General features: G+C 36.1%; 1 protein-coding gene across 1 annotated transcript in view; it reads left to right on the top strand.

Moving 5' to 3' along the window:
• The window catches only part of SPAG17 (sperm associated antigen 17), a gene marked incomplete at both ends in the record, with an annotated part of 89,474 nt that overhangs the window by 42,927 nt on the left and 28,402 nt on the right, over nucleotides 1-18,145 (top strand). Inside the window, 8 exons of the mRNA XM_079549996.1 lie at nucleotides 2,003-2,191; nucleotides 3,458-3,548; nucleotides 4,375-4,611; nucleotides 6,088-6,199; nucleotides 6,720-6,848; nucleotides 8,787-8,900; nucleotides 13,029-13,234; nucleotides 17,207-17,327. Coding sequence (XP_079406122.1) covers nucleotides 2,003-2,191; nucleotides 3,458-3,548; nucleotides 4,375-4,611; nucleotides 6,088-6,199; nucleotides 6,720-6,848; nucleotides 8,787-8,900; nucleotides 13,029-13,234; nucleotides 17,207-17,327 — 1,199 coding nt within the window. The remainder of the gene's footprint in view (nucleotides 1-2,002; nucleotides 2,192-3,457; nucleotides 3,549-4,374; nucleotides 4,612-6,087; nucleotides 6,200-6,719; nucleotides 6,849-8,786; nucleotides 8,901-13,028; nucleotides 13,235-17,206; nucleotides 17,328-18,145) is intronic.

Below are 18,145 nucleotides of genomic sequence, written 5' to 3'. Positions count from 1 at the left end.
CGGGGGTTATATTTAGGAGTCACACTTTCAGCACAGGGGAGATATTTGACTCTCTCTCTGTTATGGGTTTTCTCCATGTGTGTTTACTTGTTACTTCTTTGTTGTGATATCTTACAAACCAGATACCTGCTTTGTAGGGCTGTTCCATAGTTGCTCTCTGGAACATAGTTCTTTTACCTGCATACTTGAGAAATTACTGCCAGCCAGTGGATTTCAAGTAGTTCCTTTTGTGGCAAATTCTCATACAGAAGGGAATCAAATTTTGTGTTGCAACAGCTTGATTTGGAGTTGGCTTTGCTCCTGGAGATCTCAGTTACTTCTCCTTCTTCTCCATGGCTATGAAGTCCTATAGTTCATGTAAAACATCCAAAAAATGCAAGAATTGTGTCCTTCCTAGGTCAGGCAGTATGAGAATGCCTGTGAAATCCAGTGGATTCTATGGACTAACTGGATCCAAAGGCATAGGCACAGTGATACGTGTGTAAAAACCCTTCATTTCTGTTTAAAAGTGACCACTCTATCAGAAAGCCATTTTCAACATTGTCGTAACTATTCTTTTGCTGAAAGTGAATCTTAATGACATTTGTTTACTGTTTCATAGTAAGCACATTGCACAAGTTACTGGAAAAAATAATTATTTCTGAGAAATGATTCTGAGTCAGACATTGGCAGTAGTGACATCAGAATACATATTAATAGAATATGTATTTTTGACTTTGAATGACTGTTTCGTTGCCCTAAAATACTTTCCATGCGAATAATCTCATTTTTATTTATAACATATATTCATCTTCAAGTTATTCCAGTACTGGCAACTCTAGGTCTAGCTTAGCTTTGCATTTGATTTTCAGCACCTCTGTTTTTCTAACTTGTATTCTTTGCTTCAAATAAAAGCAGAGTTGCCTTGTCCCTGCTGAATACACGACAAACAATTTCTCTATGCAAGATCTCAAAGCAGGCTGTATGCACACTGCAGGAAGTAGGTCAGACTAGTATATCTTCAAGCTGTATATAAGCTGTGTATATATCCAGCTTATGTACACAGCTTACATATTAAATCTCTTTGACATACAGGGTAATGCTACAGTAAGAAATTTGAAACCATCATGAGGTCAAAAATTGCTTGTTCTGTGTTCACAACCAAAATCTGTGGATACTGCCATGGCTTTAGAATACAGTGGAAGCATCTTGAACTCTTGAATGAAAAAAATTATGAAGATAAAATGACTTCTATGCATGCTTCTTTTACTTTTACACTTGAAGAATTATGGTAATCCTCCAAACAAGAGATTGAGGAATTACTACATGTGCAATTTTTAGCTTTTATCTTGGTTTGAAAGCAGTCATGCACAGTAAACTATTTAGTAGTTTCAGATACCATTGGAAGACAAAATAACGCAAACTCTGCATCAATTTATCATTCAGTGCTGACTCACACTATTATTTACCAATATTCTTAATTTATGACAGGCTACAGTGCACTGATTCTCTAATCTGAATTTGGGTGATAATTTCCAAATGTCTTTCCTTGTCATATTGATAGAGAAGAGCTAGAAAATAAGCAGAGTGCTAGAAACTAAGCAAAATAACACCTCCTTAGATGTCAAACAAACAAAAAAAGTGTATTTTAAAAGGCAATATAAATCAAGAGCAACTAAGAAAATAAATAGAATTGGTCTGAATGTCTGTTTTCTGGATGTCTGGATTTTGTTTGATTTGTTTGTTTTGTTCTTTGGAAGACAAGTTTCTACTATTTCTTTGCAGTCAGGAGAACCCAAATCCCAAACATCAGTTATTTTAAACAAGTGTCATTCAGGCATAAATACCAGTGTCTGTATTTAAAAAAAATAAAAATAAAAAAAAATCTGTTAAACACAGTCCTTCTCTCAAAGGTCACTGCATAATATTCATATAAATTGAGAAGCTGAGTGAATTTTTCCTATCTGAAATCATCTTAGTGAAAATTGTATTATTGTAAATAGATAAATGTTATGCTTTTCAGGAACTATCTTGAGCTGGTGGCCAACTCAATTGAAGACTGGGTTAAAGAAGAAGAAGTCAAATATCAAGAGAAGAGGATAGCTAGAGAAATAAAGGCTCTTAAGCAGGGAGAAGGTATGACAGAAGGACCATCTGAATTTTTTGACTGTGCTGTCAAAAAGCCTGGCTTATCTATAAAAGCTACAAGTGGGTATCTTTCTGTTTTATCCTAGAAAATTCGTTCTTCATGGTAAGAGCTGAGACCCAAATCTGTTCATAGTAAAATCCCATATATTTTTAGTAGGGCAAGCATGTCTTGTCATCTGTATATACATAAACATCTTTTGAAATTAAGTATATTTACTTAAATACTCTGCATCATCCTTCATTTTGCAAACTTGAGTCCCTTAATATAAATATACACTTTCAGGATCTGTTTTTATTTAATGGAGTTACTTGAAAGATTACATACAACTATGAAATCTCTGTCACGTGACATATGTGAATATGAAGAGACAAGCAGTAATTGAAATCGACAACTTTTTTGAAAAAGCAGGATAAAAGCTGGAAGTCAGAAGCTGCAGACTAGAAACTAAAACTGGAAACTGGAATTAACTAGACTGCAAAGCAAACTTTAACTACAAGCAGCATTTTGAATATCAAAAATAGTAAGCAGCTTACGCAGTAAATGTTGAGCAGGCAACAAAATTTTTAACGCAAATATTGACAAAAAAGAGAGCTTTTGTCCAAATTTTCAATTTGTGTATTTAAGTGGACTTTAAAATGATTTGTTCTGTAACCTTTACTTTACTAACTTCCTTTGAGAATTTACTTTGAAACTTTCCAGCACTAAAGATTCCCATTTACAAAAATCGGATTGCCATTCCTTAACTAGCTTAATGCTTCTGATTATAGCTTGAGAACCGAAAGGACAGTTATGACTTTAGAATCTTATCTTGCACCCATGTAGCTCTCCCAGTTTTGGCTTAATTAGAGCTAATTTTCTTTGCTAGTGTCTGATACAGTGATGTGCTTTGTATTTAGGAGGAAAATAACATTGACAATACCCCAGTGTTTCAGGTGTTACTCAGCAGTGCTTGCATGAAGTGTTTTTCTGCTTCTCGCACTGCTCTGCCAGCAAGGTGGTTGGGAGTGCACATGAAGCTAGGAGGGAGCACCATGAAGACTGTTCACCCAAAACAGCCAAAGGAACATATGGCCCCCAATTATGAATGCCAATTAATACTAGTTGTGAGATAAATTTCTTCTAATCTGAGTAGCGTATTATATCTCTAAAAATATTTAACATTGACTTCATTCTGCTCTTATACTTGTATATTTTACTATTTACCAATGTGTATTTTATTTTGTTTACTCATACCCTTTTTATTTTCATTTATGAACTTTTTTTCTTACAGTTGTTCAATTTTCACATATTTATGATCACAGTTATTCCTCCTCCTTTTCTCAAAGACAGCACATCAAGACCAGAGAGCATAATGGACACCGTTCTAGAATCTCAGTCCATCAATGAAAGAAGACCTTTTATTAGAGAAGGTTCTCTTAAGGTATGGCAAGAATGTGTATGGTTCTGAAAAGGACTTAACACTGATTTGCCAGAAAGGCATGCTTTCATTTTTATGTAGACTTATGCATACTTGCACTATCCGTTATACTCGGTAGATCTAGCTTAACTGATGCTGCACTCTCTTGGTTCTTTTTGACAGTCATAGTGTATCTATCTCATCTTTCTAACAGTGTGCAGTGCTCTGCACTTAAACTACTGCCACTGGAATGTAGCTATGAAATGGCTTTAACCAATTCCTGGGTACTCAACTTGATCTGACATAGCTCAAGTTAGCCATTGGCCTAACTTGTAATTGTGAATGCTTACTGTTTCTTTCATGATAATGTTAGTGCATTAGTGTGCTTAGAACATAAAATGCTAACCTGGAAAATGTCAGATGCCTAATGTTGTCTTAATACAGGTTAATAATTCTGGTCTTAATAGCTCTTCCCTCTTTCTGTAAAAGATAAAACCATTTTATGTCACATTTTGGGAATAAATTCAGTCAATAATTTGTTCTGATATGGTGATAAACATTGTGGAAAAGTGAACTATAAAATCAGTAATTCCCTATGACGGAGTGTGTAGGATACAAATTATCATCTGGTACAACTCTTTCGATCAAGAATAACTGATCCTGTGAATTGAGTGTGTCAGTAATTTTATGCAGAGTATAGTATGCAATATTGTGAAACTGTAGGCAAGTTTTAAAATTATTATTAACTTAGAAGACCAAAGGAACCTATGTTATTTTGTTTACTCATACAATTTTCACATATAAAATATCATGGATTAGAAAGTAACTTGAACTCCTGATTATCATTTAGGCTAGTAAAGAGAAACAGAATAAATTACTAGAGGAAGAACGACTTAAGGAAGAGAAAGAAGCAAAGAGAGAAAATTTGAGTGGTAAAATGAAAAGACAAGAGACAGTAATATGTGAAGAAAGTGAAGGTTCCAATAAGAAATCTTCCAAAGAGAAGCTTAAGGGTGAGCCAGCAAAAGTGCCTGAACCTGAGGAGGATCTCAGCATCCCAGAAACACATTCTGAGAAAATTTATAAGGTAAAGAGTGACATTATTTTACCACATTAGGAGATTGTCAGCTATTTAAATATAGCCAAGATTAGCAAAGCTATAGTCCTTTATGAAACTGAAGTGCAGGACTAATTAATCATAGCTAGGTCCTGTTCAATTCTATCATTTTCGCATCAGATTGCTTCCTAAAAGTTTTGAAATGCAGCTTCTGTTATTTAAGACTATTTAATTAACTTGGATGTTTTTAAATGTATATGACATAAACACTTGATATTTTGATATTTTTGATATTGGTTTTGTGTCCCTTGTTAGTATTTTCATAGGATGAATTTTGCCTAAAGAAGCGTCATTTATGGGAGAGGGTAGGAAGGGTAGGAGGACCTGTTCCAATTCATTTATCTGGGGACTGCTAGACCTGGCTGAAGTTTTGGCTATATACATTGGAAATCAAATAAAAGGAATCTACTGTTTCTTCCATTTCCTGTTTCAAAGTTCATGTCCTTGGAGTGCCATAATACAAGCTATTCTGTCTGTTACACTAACAGAGAGAGATTTCTTACTGGGGGAACTCTTTACCAATAGTATCCAAACCATTTTTAGGCAGTTTGCACTGGATTTTATTTGCAGAGTAAGCCTTACATCCAAGACTGTCATTCCAGAGTTTTCTTCTCACTATACACCAAGAAACTATAGACCTGCAGAACAAGTATTAGACTAGATATTCCAAAAGCAATTTATTGTTGCAGAATTGGGAAATGACAGTGATGGATAATATCCCACTTCTCCTTGAAATTTGCTGGACATTAATCTACAAAAACAGAAGATTCAGATTCATGAAAGTAGTTCTCCTATTTTCATTACTTACATCTCTTCAAAACTTAGGAATGTAAATAAGGAAGCTTAGAGTTCCTTTATGGCACAGAATTCTATTTCCTAGATATAAACAGTGGTTATGTACTGCAGATAAAGTGACCTCCTTAAGTCAGTATACTTTAGTCTGAGTTTGCTTGAGTACACCCTACAAAATCATAACTATGTAAATTTCTGATCTGAACTTGCCTAACAGTACACTCCATTTCTGAATTCCAAAATCCAGGGCTGGAAATCAGAATCCTTATCAGATTTGGTTTGGACATACAAATCTCATGGCATTGTACTTTGTATTTTATCTCTTTGTATTTGGCCAGAATTTTTCTTTCTCTCTTTTATTTATTAAGCCACCAGACTAATTGCTACTTTTTAGTTCCCACAGTGGCTATGTACAACTGAGTAAGTAGATTCTACACTCATGTGAAACAAGTTACTTCAGTTAGAAAGTGATGTATTACTCAGATATAAGAGTAACATGCCATATATTTGTTAAAGTCACAATTAGATCTCTGAACAAGAAATATTGATCCGAACAATGTTAGTGTGATTACCCTAACCCTACTTCACAACTTTTGCCTTTTACAACTTTTGCCTTTCTCATTTACCCACAGTCTAAAACTTGCATTTTTTCAGTTTCTTGGTTACAACACAGGGGAGAATCTCATTCAAGTATCTGGAATCAATCACTATCTTTATCCATCTGATGGAGGGCAGATTCAAGTAGAGAAGATAGAGTTTGTAAAAGGTGATTATTTTACACTTTGCACTTTGCTTTGTCTCACTTAATAGCTGATGACAAAGTTTCCTTTATCCATAAATGCTTTTTTGCATTTCAGTAGTAGAAATTCTGTTAAAGATACTGTGACAGTACCATGTAATTCCATGTTAGCTTTTATTGCCGCTGAAGTTTAAGTTTTTCTGTAGTAGGTTAACAAATTCATAAAGTATTAAAAAATAGAATTGTTCAGTGGCAGCCAATGCAGTGTATTCCATGAATTCATATCCCAGTCAATTGTCCAGTGTAAGTAACAGGGTTGTTCCACAGTCTATTGGTTGTAACTGTCAGAAAGTCTTCTATACGTTTAGTAAGATAATCTAAATTCAGATAAACTTAATTTGGTCGTCTTTGCCTAATAGTAAGAAATTGGGCCCACTTCTTTTTGTGGGTATAATTTTATTTTTGTATGACTTATAGTTGCAGGTGCAGGCTTTTCTGGGGGACAGAAATCAGTACTGAAGCCTAAAAGTATTCCATTGCTTTGTAGGTCGAACTTTGGTAAAGGTGAAAGTGGTAAAGGACAATCACAACTTCTTCATTCATATCACAGACCCCAAGAAAAACTTAACAGAAATTGAAGTGCATGAAAATAACGAAGAACAGAAAACTGCACCAGGTTAGTGGGTTGACATCACTCATTAAAAAAAATTAATAGTTTGATGTATTTAGTAGTCAGATGTAAACCCTAATTGCAAAGAGTAAATAAGATCAGTGCTGCTGTGAACAGATGCATTCTTTCAAATGAAGAATGTATACAAGAATGTATGTTATTAGGCATCATTCAGAATTATAAAGATATCAGGATGTCTGTGAATGTGAGGTATAAGTGAAATGTTCAGCTATTAGCACCCCTCATCCAAAAAAACAAAGTAGAATGGATGTGTACTTCTCTGGTCACTACTATGTTTTACAATTTACTGACCACATGAGAAGTCCAGAGAAGATGTAGAAATATTTTTTTCAGTGACCAGTCTTCCAGCTGAAATCCTTGAGGGAGTCTTGGAAACATGCAGATCTAGTACTGCCCCAGCTTGCTGGAACGGAAATGATCTTTGAACCTTCTGAGTCAGGAGATGAAAAAGATGGTAAAGAGGGATGCTCCATTCTGTTCTTACCCTTGAAAACTGTGTTATTTGGAATGACAGCTTACAGGGTGAGACAACTCTTTGTATCTGAGATCAGAGTGAGACTCAGTCATTAAAAAACAAAAGGTTAAATAGTAATCCAGTTTGCTGACTTAAGAATCATGCAGAAATCTTATTAAAGCGTAGACATAAGCATAGTGCAGGACAACAGATGCTAACCACTTTTTTAAGCAAGGAAGTCACTGAAAAAATTCACCATTCCTTAGGAGAAGAATTCTCATTTTTAGTATAGGACTCCATCTGATCTTAATGTGGCCTGGGAAAGACTAAGAGGATGCAAACTGAATTCTTTACAATACCCAGAATAAATTTCTGCTCTGAAAAGTCTTTCCACTTTGAACTGAGTCGTCTTTTGTGTGACATATAGCTGTAGAATTAGTGCTTTCTCAGGACCTTTGGTGTAGAAACATATCCTTTCTGCAGTTCAGCTGTATCTTTGCTTTGTTTGTGAGTGTCATTTAGAAACATGCCACAAGTATTGAATCGCAGTCACAGAATCACAGAATGGCCAGGGTTAGAAGAGACCTCAAGGATCATGAACCTCCAACATCCCTGCCATATGCAGGGCCACCAGCCTCCCCATTTAATACTAGACCAGGCTGCCCAGGGCCCCATCCAACCTGGCCTTGAACACTTTCAGGGACGGGACATCCACAACCTCTCTGGGCAGCCTGTTCCAGCACCTCACCACTCTTTCTGTAAAGAATTTGAGTCCTTTCTGTAACCTGCTGAGGGGGTGGTTCCAAGAAGGAAGATGGTCTGTAGTGATTTGATATGTATTTCTCTGCCCTAAACACTGCAGAATTGCTCATGCAGAGCTGGAGAGTATTGAAAAAGTGTAACTTCAGGTAGGAGTGTTAGTTCTTTCACTCTTTACCATTAGACAGCATCTTGTTCCTGCTCCTCTCCTTGGCAGCAGCTGCCACCAGTAGGTTGGATGAATAGAAAATTTGCATCCCTTCCACAGATGAAATTTCTTGTCCGCCCTTCTGAAAGTTGTCATATGTCATTTTAACGTCTGTCAGGTGACACTTTCAATCACAGTGTGTTAGCGTCTGAGGCCACTTTTATTCATTCAACACCAATGGGATGCTTTCCTTCTATCTAAACAGGAATCCCCTGTGTGATAGAAATGAGCAGTTCAGCATTATTGTCAACCAAGAAGGGAAATGAAGATCCTTGACTCCAGAACTTGTTTCATTTGTTGTTTAAATTCACAAAGAATTTTCACTAATTGTTGCTATTAATTCACCTAGCTAATTAGAAAGTTTTCCTTGCTCTATATTAATTTGTTTTACAGATTAGTCATCCAGATTAATGTGCCACTGTTCAAATCAGTCATTTGTTTGCAAGTCAGATGGTTCTGCAGTGTGTTGCTATCATTAAAATTCTGATTTTTTTTTTTAAAGGAAAAATTAAAAATAAAAAGAAAGCTGTGAGCAAGTTTGGATCTTTTTCAGCCACGTTAGAAAATGGAATCCAGCTGTCCCTGAGCTATTATGGACCTACAGGGAAGACAGCAGGTAAAATAAGCAAATAGAAGAGGATATTTGAGAACCAAAGGGGGAATTCTTTTTCTTCTTTTTTTATTTTTCATGCACCCCTTAACTCAATAATTTGTTGCATGCAATTCTGCCTTTCTTAGCAGCTGTTACCACATGGTGGGGAATTTTCAGCAAAGCTTGAGATGAGATTACATTGTCAAGAATGTTCAGTGATTTAAATTTCAAAATGGAAAGAGGTCTCCATGCTTTTTTACTTACTGTGAAAACAGAGCAGTGGAGGGAGAAATTTGCAAGTATTGTTATTAAGTAGTCCAGCAAAATCAGCAAATTAATTTGAGCCAAAGAAAATGTGATTTGTTGAGGAATCTTTTTGGTTTTCCAAGAAATAATATTTTCATTAACTTATGTAGGTGATTATGGAATTTTCATTTTATGTTAGGAGTTGGCCTGTAGGTTCTAGTTGTGCAGTCATAATGAGGGATTTCTCTCAGCTTTTCAATAAACACATTCACCAACTGGAAGCAATTGCTTCACAAAACCACAGTGAAAATAGCATCTGCTTTTACCAAGAGCTTTTTGTTTCCATTGCATTTGAAAGGCCACTGAAACCATCACACGGATAAAAGTGAAACCCTCTTCTGATCAGAGAATAATCCCAGCATTTTTCAGTTCTTAAAATATGAAAACATTTAATTGAGTGCACCTTTGTGTGGACTGTGGTAAACCATTCAACTATATACTCCATTTTAATTATTTAATATCTTTTCCAAGTGATTTTCTAAAGAAAAACTATTTAAAATTGGGCAAAGATAGCATTCACAATGTAGTGGACTGTGAGAACTCTTGTATTTTGGCATAAAAATGAGTTGTCTAATTAAACACTTACATATCAGCTGTGACGTTCAGGCTTTTTTCTCATATCCAATAGGCAACCTGTTCTGCATTAGAATAATCTTTGCCATGTTGAGTGTTAATGCAGCAGTGCTGACTGGCATTCTTTGAGCGTTTGCAGTTTTCCTGCAATCATTTGCTTATGGCTTCATTTCCCTTGTGGGTGTTTGTGTTGTAAGAGCTCAAAAGCATACTAACCAGAAACACTCGGGCTTAGTCTGTTTTTGCACATCATCCATTCCTAAATTAGAATGATAATGGCATGTAATCCAGAGCTTTTCTCCATGGACGGATTAAATTGTGTCATTGAAATAATTTTTTGGAGCCTGTCAAATTCTCTTTTTTTGGTTGTGTTTTTTTTTTTCCTTACCTTGTTTTACCTCTTCCATATTCCTCTTTGAAGTTCAGATGAGAGAAGGACTCAGATTGTTTGCCAGCTTTTTGTTTCTTGGTTAAATTTTAATATTAAACTTCTAAGGTTTAAAAAAAAAAAAAAAAACAACTTTTAGTTTTTAGATTGTTTTCTCTAGCTTAACCCAAATCTCACTTCAGATTTAGTAAGTAAGCTCTTCACCACTTTGAACTACTTGAGCTCTTCTGGAGTTTTTGCATCTGGATGTTATGAATACTGTGCAGTTGCAGTTTGAGCCTTGATGAAATCCTGAGAGTACAGCTCCCAAGTCCTAGAGATCTGATTTTGTTTTAAACAGGAAAGGAACCTACCCTGCTTTGATAGTCCTCTGGAATTTCCCATAATTCTCAAGATTTCTGAAGATATTTGCTCTCTGTCATGACAATCCATTCTTCCATTGCTGCCTTCAGAGTGTCATTCTTTTTTCAGGACAACCAGAGTTGTAAGAGTAGATGAAATTTCCTCAGAGGCTGAGAGCCTATAACAGCTTTTATACCTAAATAAGTGCTTGTTTGTAACTAGTTTGCAGTGATCACGTGAATTTTTATACAAACTTGATAAGATGTATCACATTCACTAAATGGTTTTAAAAGCCAGTTCCTTCAGTCCTTCGTTTTAGCTATTATGCTTCTCAGTAGAGAACTACCTCTGCCAAAGATTATTCATCAGCTGTTTCTACTAATCATCCACCTATAGATTGATACTTCTGTGGTTTATTTCACAGTCGTGTTCCCTAATAAAGTTACATCACATGGTCCCCATTGAGAACGTTTAACTTTCTGATTTTATATAATTAGTTGAGAACTTATCACTGGCTTAATTCAAATAAAACAGATTTGTTCATCTTTCCTCAGATTTCCAATGAACTGTAGAAGTCGCACATCATAAATTTAAACACCTGAAAACAGAGCCCCCTAACAAAGTATCAGATTTGTGCACATCAGCCATGCATCAGCTATTGAAAATGGGTACTTAAAAGTCCTCAAGATGATCTAAATTTTTCTGTCAGGCTGAAGGCTATGGATGTATTCAGATATTGCTGCATTTCCCTAATGCAAGCAAGACAGAAGCTGAGATTGAAGAATTAGGTTAAAACCTGAGGTGGAAGACTTGTTTTCTGTGGACTGCTAATTAGATGATCTTCTGGTGATGATAGTTTCTTTCAGTCTTAGATTGCCAAATTTTTGTCATCTTTGCAGTTCACATAAATCCAGAATCATCCATAAGGCAAATGTTCCTGAGCACACAAACAGCCTTTCTAGTGGATTAGAATCTGTTTTTTGGGGTGTTTTAAGCATCTTCTTATATGCAGAGCTAAAAGCATGTAAGTCAAAACTTCCCTGGAAACTGTGCGTTTAGTAGGTATTGGGCCTACCTTTTAGCTTGTTGAGCCAAAGATGTATTAACACTTTGTTTACATTACAGAAGACCCTGTGACCTCATGCCAGAATAGTTTTATTAGCATGCTTCCGTATGTAATTTTTTTCCTTTGTCTAACTCCAGGTTGGCTTGTAATTTGTCAATGAGTTCATTAACTTTTCTTTGCCTAACTTATTAGTTTTTCACATTAAAATACATTGCTCATTGTAAGAAGCAAAATTAAGAAGTAATTTTACCAAAAAAGAAAAAAGGATTTTTGAAAGTTTTCCAAAAGACACTTTTGCAATGACTGACTTCTCTTTAAACTTCAGAGTTTCAGGAACTACGAAGCAGATCAAGCTTGCTATATATATTAAATTTTTTTAAAGGTTTCCAAAGGCTGTTTTCTGAGATAATCATAGAATCATACAATGGCTTGGGTTGGAACAGATCTCGAGGATCATCAAGTTCTCACCCTGCTGCCACAGGCAGGCTTGCCAGCCGCTAGATCAAGTAGGGATCTATCCAACCTGGCCTTAAAACCACCAGGGCAGGGCATCCATAACTTCTCCACACAGCCTGTCTGATGAGCACCTCACCACTCTCAGTAAAAAACTTCCCCCCTGACATCTAATCTACATTTCTCTTCCTTTAGTTTAAAACTATTCCCCCTTGTCCTATCACTATCTACCTGTGTAAAAGTTGTTTTCCCCCATGTTTATAAACTCCCTCTAAATACTGAAAGGCCACAATGAGGTCTTCCTGCAGCATTCAGTTTTTTAGGCTGAACAAGCCCAGTTCCTTCAGCCTATCTTCATAGGAGTGGTGCTCCAGCCTTTGGATCATCTTTGTGACCCTCCTTTGGATCCTCTCCAAAAGCTCCATGTCTTTCCTGTGTTGGGGGCCCTAGGCTTGGATGCAGTACTCTACATGGGGCTCACAAGGGCAGAATAGAGGGGGACAGTCACCTACCTCACAGAATATCTTATATTATTTTCAAGTCACTGTTTCAGAAGGTAATGCGAATACTTAATGTCAACATAGCAGCCTGTTGTAATGCTTGACTTTTAAGAAATGGGAGAACTTAAGAAAAAAAGTATTTCTGAATCATTGAAACAGAATAGAGCTATGATACCCAAAATTGCTGGAGTCAGTCCATGCTCCATCCATCTTATCTTAGGTATTAGACTCAAAATTTCTCCATGTGTGTAAGTATTCTGGAGTTAAAACAGAATTTAAAAAGTTGTGTGTTCTATTTTGAGGCCGATTCCAAACTAAGGGGAACAATAGTTTCAAGATTCCTTTTCAATTGTCAAATAGCCCATTCCAAATAATTTAATATGTTCAGACCGTCTATCTGATACCACTGAATTCATTATTTCAAGGATAAAATTTAGAGTATAAAATCTTGTCAAAAATGAGTGTAACAATTTACATTTATGAAGCTTAATTGCATTAAAAGTAATGTTTTTCCTTTTTTTTAGATCATGAAACAGATCCCATCTTAGCAGCAATTCTGAACGTTCCTTCTGTTCATATTCCAACTGTTCCTCCTTCCATTACATCAGCTTCAGGAAAAAAAGACAAGTCAGTCAAACAAAAATCAGGAAAATCTCTGCCATCTACAAAATCAAGCGGTAGCAGAATAAGCTCTTCACCACCAGACAACAATGAAAAACAAGAAGAAAAGGTAAGAAAACAGATGATTGTCCGCTGAACGTAGAAAAGAAACAAAAATTTAAATACCTACACTTAGGTAATAGAAATATATATTCTTCTCAGGATTTTGAGGAGTGTTTCAACAAATTCTTAATAATTTATGGTGCTTCTAAGGATATGCTTTACTTTCTCCAGTTGTATAAAAATCATTTTGGTCATGGTTGGACTCAATGGTCTTTAAGGTCTTTTCTAACCTGAGCAATTCTGTGATTCTCAAGTGTAAATATTGGTAGCTGTTAATTAAGGTAGCTTTTAAAGCTTTGTGATGTAGAGCAGTGATCCACATACTTGCATTGATTTTGGTTTTACAGTTACACCTGTTACATTCTCACTGATTAGGGCTGCTCTAGAAATTGGTTTTTATGCAGCAACACAGAATTAAGAACTGTAAGGGTTAGAAGGGACATTTAGATCATCTAGTTCAACCCTCCTGCTAAAGCGTGTTCCCTACAGTAGGCCACACAGGAAAGCTTCCTAATGGGTTTTGAATATCTCCAGAGAGAGATTAAACAGATTGCTCTTGTCTGTTCCAGTGATCCATCACTCTCATAGTAAAGAAATTATTCCTTGTGTTTGTACAGAACTTCCATGGTTAAAACTTCTTCTATGGTTAAACTTTCTATTTTAACCAAATAAGAGAACTTCTCTGTGCTTTCTGAAATCTGTATTGGAAAGTCTTCAGCCAACCATACTGGATTCATAGAATCATTAGAATCAGTTAGGAAAGATCAAGTCCGACTGTTGACCTAACCCTACCTAATCCATCACTAAACCATGTCCCTAAAAACCATGTCCACAAATCCATTAAATAACTTAAGAAATGGTAACTCCACCACTTTCATGGACTGCCTGTTCTGATGTTTAACCATGAAGAAATTCTTTCTAGCAGGGCACAACATTTCTTTGGAGGTCTGCAAGCAGCCAAGAGATGACAATACTCTAATTAAAACGGCAGGTTGCAAAACACATCCAAATGGCTTTCCTTCCAACCCAGCCCCTGCTCAGATCCTTGTTTTTTAGTCCCTTCACCAGCTTTGTTGGCCCTCTCTGAATGTGGTCCAGCGACCAACTTTCTTGTGTTCAGGGGCCCAAAACTAAACGCAGTATTCAAGATGTGGTCTCACAAGTACCAAATACAGAGGGACAATATCTTTTCTAGTCCTGCTACCTGCACTATTTCTGATACAAGGCACCTGGGCACACTGCTTGCTCGTGTTCAATTAGCTGTCAACCAACACTATCAGGCCCTCTACTGCTGGACAACTTTCCAGCCTCTCCTCCTCAAGCATATACTACTTCCTGGAGTTATGACCGAAGTACAGCACTCAGCATTTAGCCAAATTAATGTTATCATTTTTGGAAAAGCTTGCTATGCAGTTTGATTTTTTTCAACAAACCACAAGCCAGGCTCCAGCAATTAGGAAGCTGCTTCTGCCCATGGCTGAAGGAATTCTACCTCAGGACAGGGCTTTGGAAAGGATGGATGACATTTTAGAAGTAGATTCTGCATTTGTTTTATGGAATGCTTATCACAAAGTATGGCAGAAATTACAGAGCCATGTGCCTCAAAAGTGCTTAGCATTTGATCTTGAAATTCTTCCACAAAGATCTGTGAGAAAACAATTTTTTGGCATGGAAACGTGGGTGAGGCAGAAATGGGTCACACTGGTCACTTCAGCCATTTATTTCAAAATCACTCCTGCTATGTCCTCTTCAGCAGTTTATGATACGTATTCTTAGCCCTCTTGGCAAGGGAGGTTGAATGGAGACTGTAATTATGTTAACAGAGCTGGGCCGAGCTGTTCAAAGATGCAGAGTAGGCAACATGGAAAGGAGGGGGTTAAATGCAGTATAGATATATTTGAAACAGGAGATAGTTTCCAGTGCACATCAAGTTACAGGGGAGGGCAGTAAGAAAGACAAGAATGAAAAGATACTGAATGTTTTTAGGATACCCATGGAAGGTTCTCTGATATGAAATAGTTATGCTTCTCTGTGGTACCAAGTAAATGATGCTATGCTGTAGCTCTTTCAACTTGGATTCTGCCCATATCCGCAGAAAGCCCTGCTGGCCTAATTTTCTCAAATTTAACTAGATACTTGAAGAGCTCGAGCAAGGGAACTTGCCAGACAGCACTGACAATAACATATCACAATTGTACGGTACATTAAACCCCACACACACTCCCCTACCAATAAAATTCTGTCAAAACCTTTATGTTCCATCTCTTTTTCCAAAAAACTTCTTACTATTTCATTTAGAATGTCTTCAGTCCATTATTTTTTGTATTCTAATAAAAAGTCTGTAAGACAAGCAATGTTCCTTTGCTAGTGCATGCAGTACCTAGTTGTGTGAATCTGCAAATATTTTGAAGGACAGCTTTAGAGTCTGAAGTGAACTTGACAAATTCACATAAACAGTGTCTGGAAAACAGTAAAAACATGTACTAGGTCCTGTAATTGTGTATAAATAATCAGTAATCTATAGAATGTACGACCATTTTATCAATGAAATAATGCAAAAAAAGGGTCTGAGAGTTGAAAAAAATGAAAATTTATATACAAGTCAGTAATGCCATCTTGCTGTGAGAAGGGCAAACATCATACTAAGATGACTAAACAAGAGTATAACTTGTTAAGTATGTAAAATTATTCTTCCCATCAGTACTGGTAAAGAAAAATATGGGCCACATTAAATACATCTGAGGAAAGTACTAAAAACAACCCGAAGTCTTGAAAACTTTACCAGTGAGGAAAGGTTAAAAGACTTGGTTTTGGTTTGTTTGATCCAAAATTGAGAGAGAGAACAGCTTGCAGTAGAGGGACAACAAGATCTCTTACGCTAGCCCATATAATCAGAAGAAATCATCAGAAGTAAATTAATTTTTTATCAGAATGGTTCAGGCTGACCAATAGGGAAATCTCAGTAAGATTAATAATTGGAATAGATTTGCCTAGGGAAACTAGGAAATGTCTAGCCCTGGAAATGTTTAGGATAGGTTATACTACCAGTTTTCTCTAATGATATAGTTATACTTTTTCTACCATTGGAAAGGGGGAAGTAGAGGACAAGTGAGGGTTACTTCCACCCTATTCTGTGATGTCTACCCCACAATGGTATGGCTGTGATTTTAGGATAGTGAGGGTAGCCTTAATGACCCAGTAATATTTTGTAAGGTAACCATAAAATGTCCCCTGTTAAAAAGATGTGGCAAAGCATCTGCCAGTTTTCCCTATTTTCCCCTATATTTCCATCCATATAAATTAAAAATACAGGATAATACAGAGACTAGTGCTCTCTTACCTTCACCTGCAACCCAAAACTGTTTTCATCTTATGATTATTGGTATAGCGTAGTTCATTGTCACATACTTATCTGTGAGGTTGACATCAAAGGATCCACTGTTGTATTTTTCCTGTATTTTCTAGAGCCTTCAGACATTATTTCAGTCATCCTCATCTTTTCTATTCATACTACGGAGTAGTGCAGAGGACTACACTTTTTGTCTGTCAAGCATTCCTTCCTGTTCTTTTCTCGTCTGCTGTACATCCATCAGACTTGACGTAGTGTTACTTCTATCTTATGCACTTTTTTAACTGTTAAAGTTAGAATAGCTGATACAAACTCAGTGCTCTTCTTCTTCATGTTACCCTTTATTTCATCCGACACTGTACATAAGATCGCTTAACAACTCAGCAAAATACATACAGTCAAGAATGTTTTTTCTTCAAAGGTTAATAAAGATGAATAAAATAAGATAGCATAATCAAAGAAAATAAGCTAATGCTTTCACTTCAGAATCCATACACTTTCAAAATGCTACAAATCAGTGACAGAACGTACATTTTGTTATGTTTTGGTAAAACTGAAATCTAGTCTAATTTTGTCTTAAGTCTTTATAAATGTGGAATAAAACTAAGTAAGGTTTGTTACTTCCTGCAGGTGGAAGTAGAAGAACCAGCTTCCCAAACAAAAGTGATGTCAGCTGCTCTTGCTTTCCGAAGCCTCAACGTCTCCTGTCCTAATGGACTAGTATTAACTTTCCTTGGTGAAAGTTTTGAAGGCTAGTTTTTTGAACCACTACAGAATAAGAACCTTTTAAAGAAGTTAAAATTACAGATTAAAATGTTTCTTTGTCTTGAGAGATTTAGATTTAACATCTCAGATTTCTAATTCTGTTATAAAGTCTGTTTAATAGTAATCACAATGTAAGTAACATTATAATTTGAATACAGCATTAGTATTCTGTCAGTTTGGTGCTATAAATTTAGTTTAGCACATTTAGTTTATAAATGTGCTATGATCAGTGTGATATAAAGTACAGTAAAAAGGATACAGAGAATTTTCAAACACACAATTTGACAAGGAGTGTGAGTTCAAATATTGAATGGCTGAGATGAACAGAGCTGTGACGTACACGCACATGCAATCTCTTGACACAGTTGCCTATTATACTCAGTAGCACACTCAATACGTGTCCGTAATTTGTCCTAAAAACTTTATTTATTGAAGTAGACAGAATATCTATGTTCGTTTTCTATTCCATCTCAAACTTGGCGAAACTCAGTAATTTTTTTTCCTTTTTAGAGCCAGTTTGGAGATTCCTCTGTCTAATTTCAGTTTTCTAAAAGTTCAGCGTCCATAGTAAACCAATCTAAAATTTTCCTTTTTTTCATGTGGGAAAGAAACATCAATAGGATGATGCAGAGTTTCTGAGTAGATAGCTGCTTTGAATTTTTATCCAAGAAACAGAAACTGTCCCTCTCTCTGTGGGTTACAGAAGAAGCCAAGTTGAGTTAGTCATAGTAGCTTAAGTTGAATATCATATGTAAACAACTCAATACTGGGTGTTTAACACTGTTGGAACGTGTGTACTAAGTA

This window comes from Tetrao urogallus (genome assembly GCF_951394365.1).
Source record: "Tetrao urogallus genome assembly, chromosome: 1".
Lineage (NCBI taxonomy): Eukaryota > Metazoa > Chordata > Aves > Galliformes > Phasianidae > Tetrao > Tetrao urogallus.
This window is presented reverse-complemented; position numbering and strand designations above follow the sequence as displayed.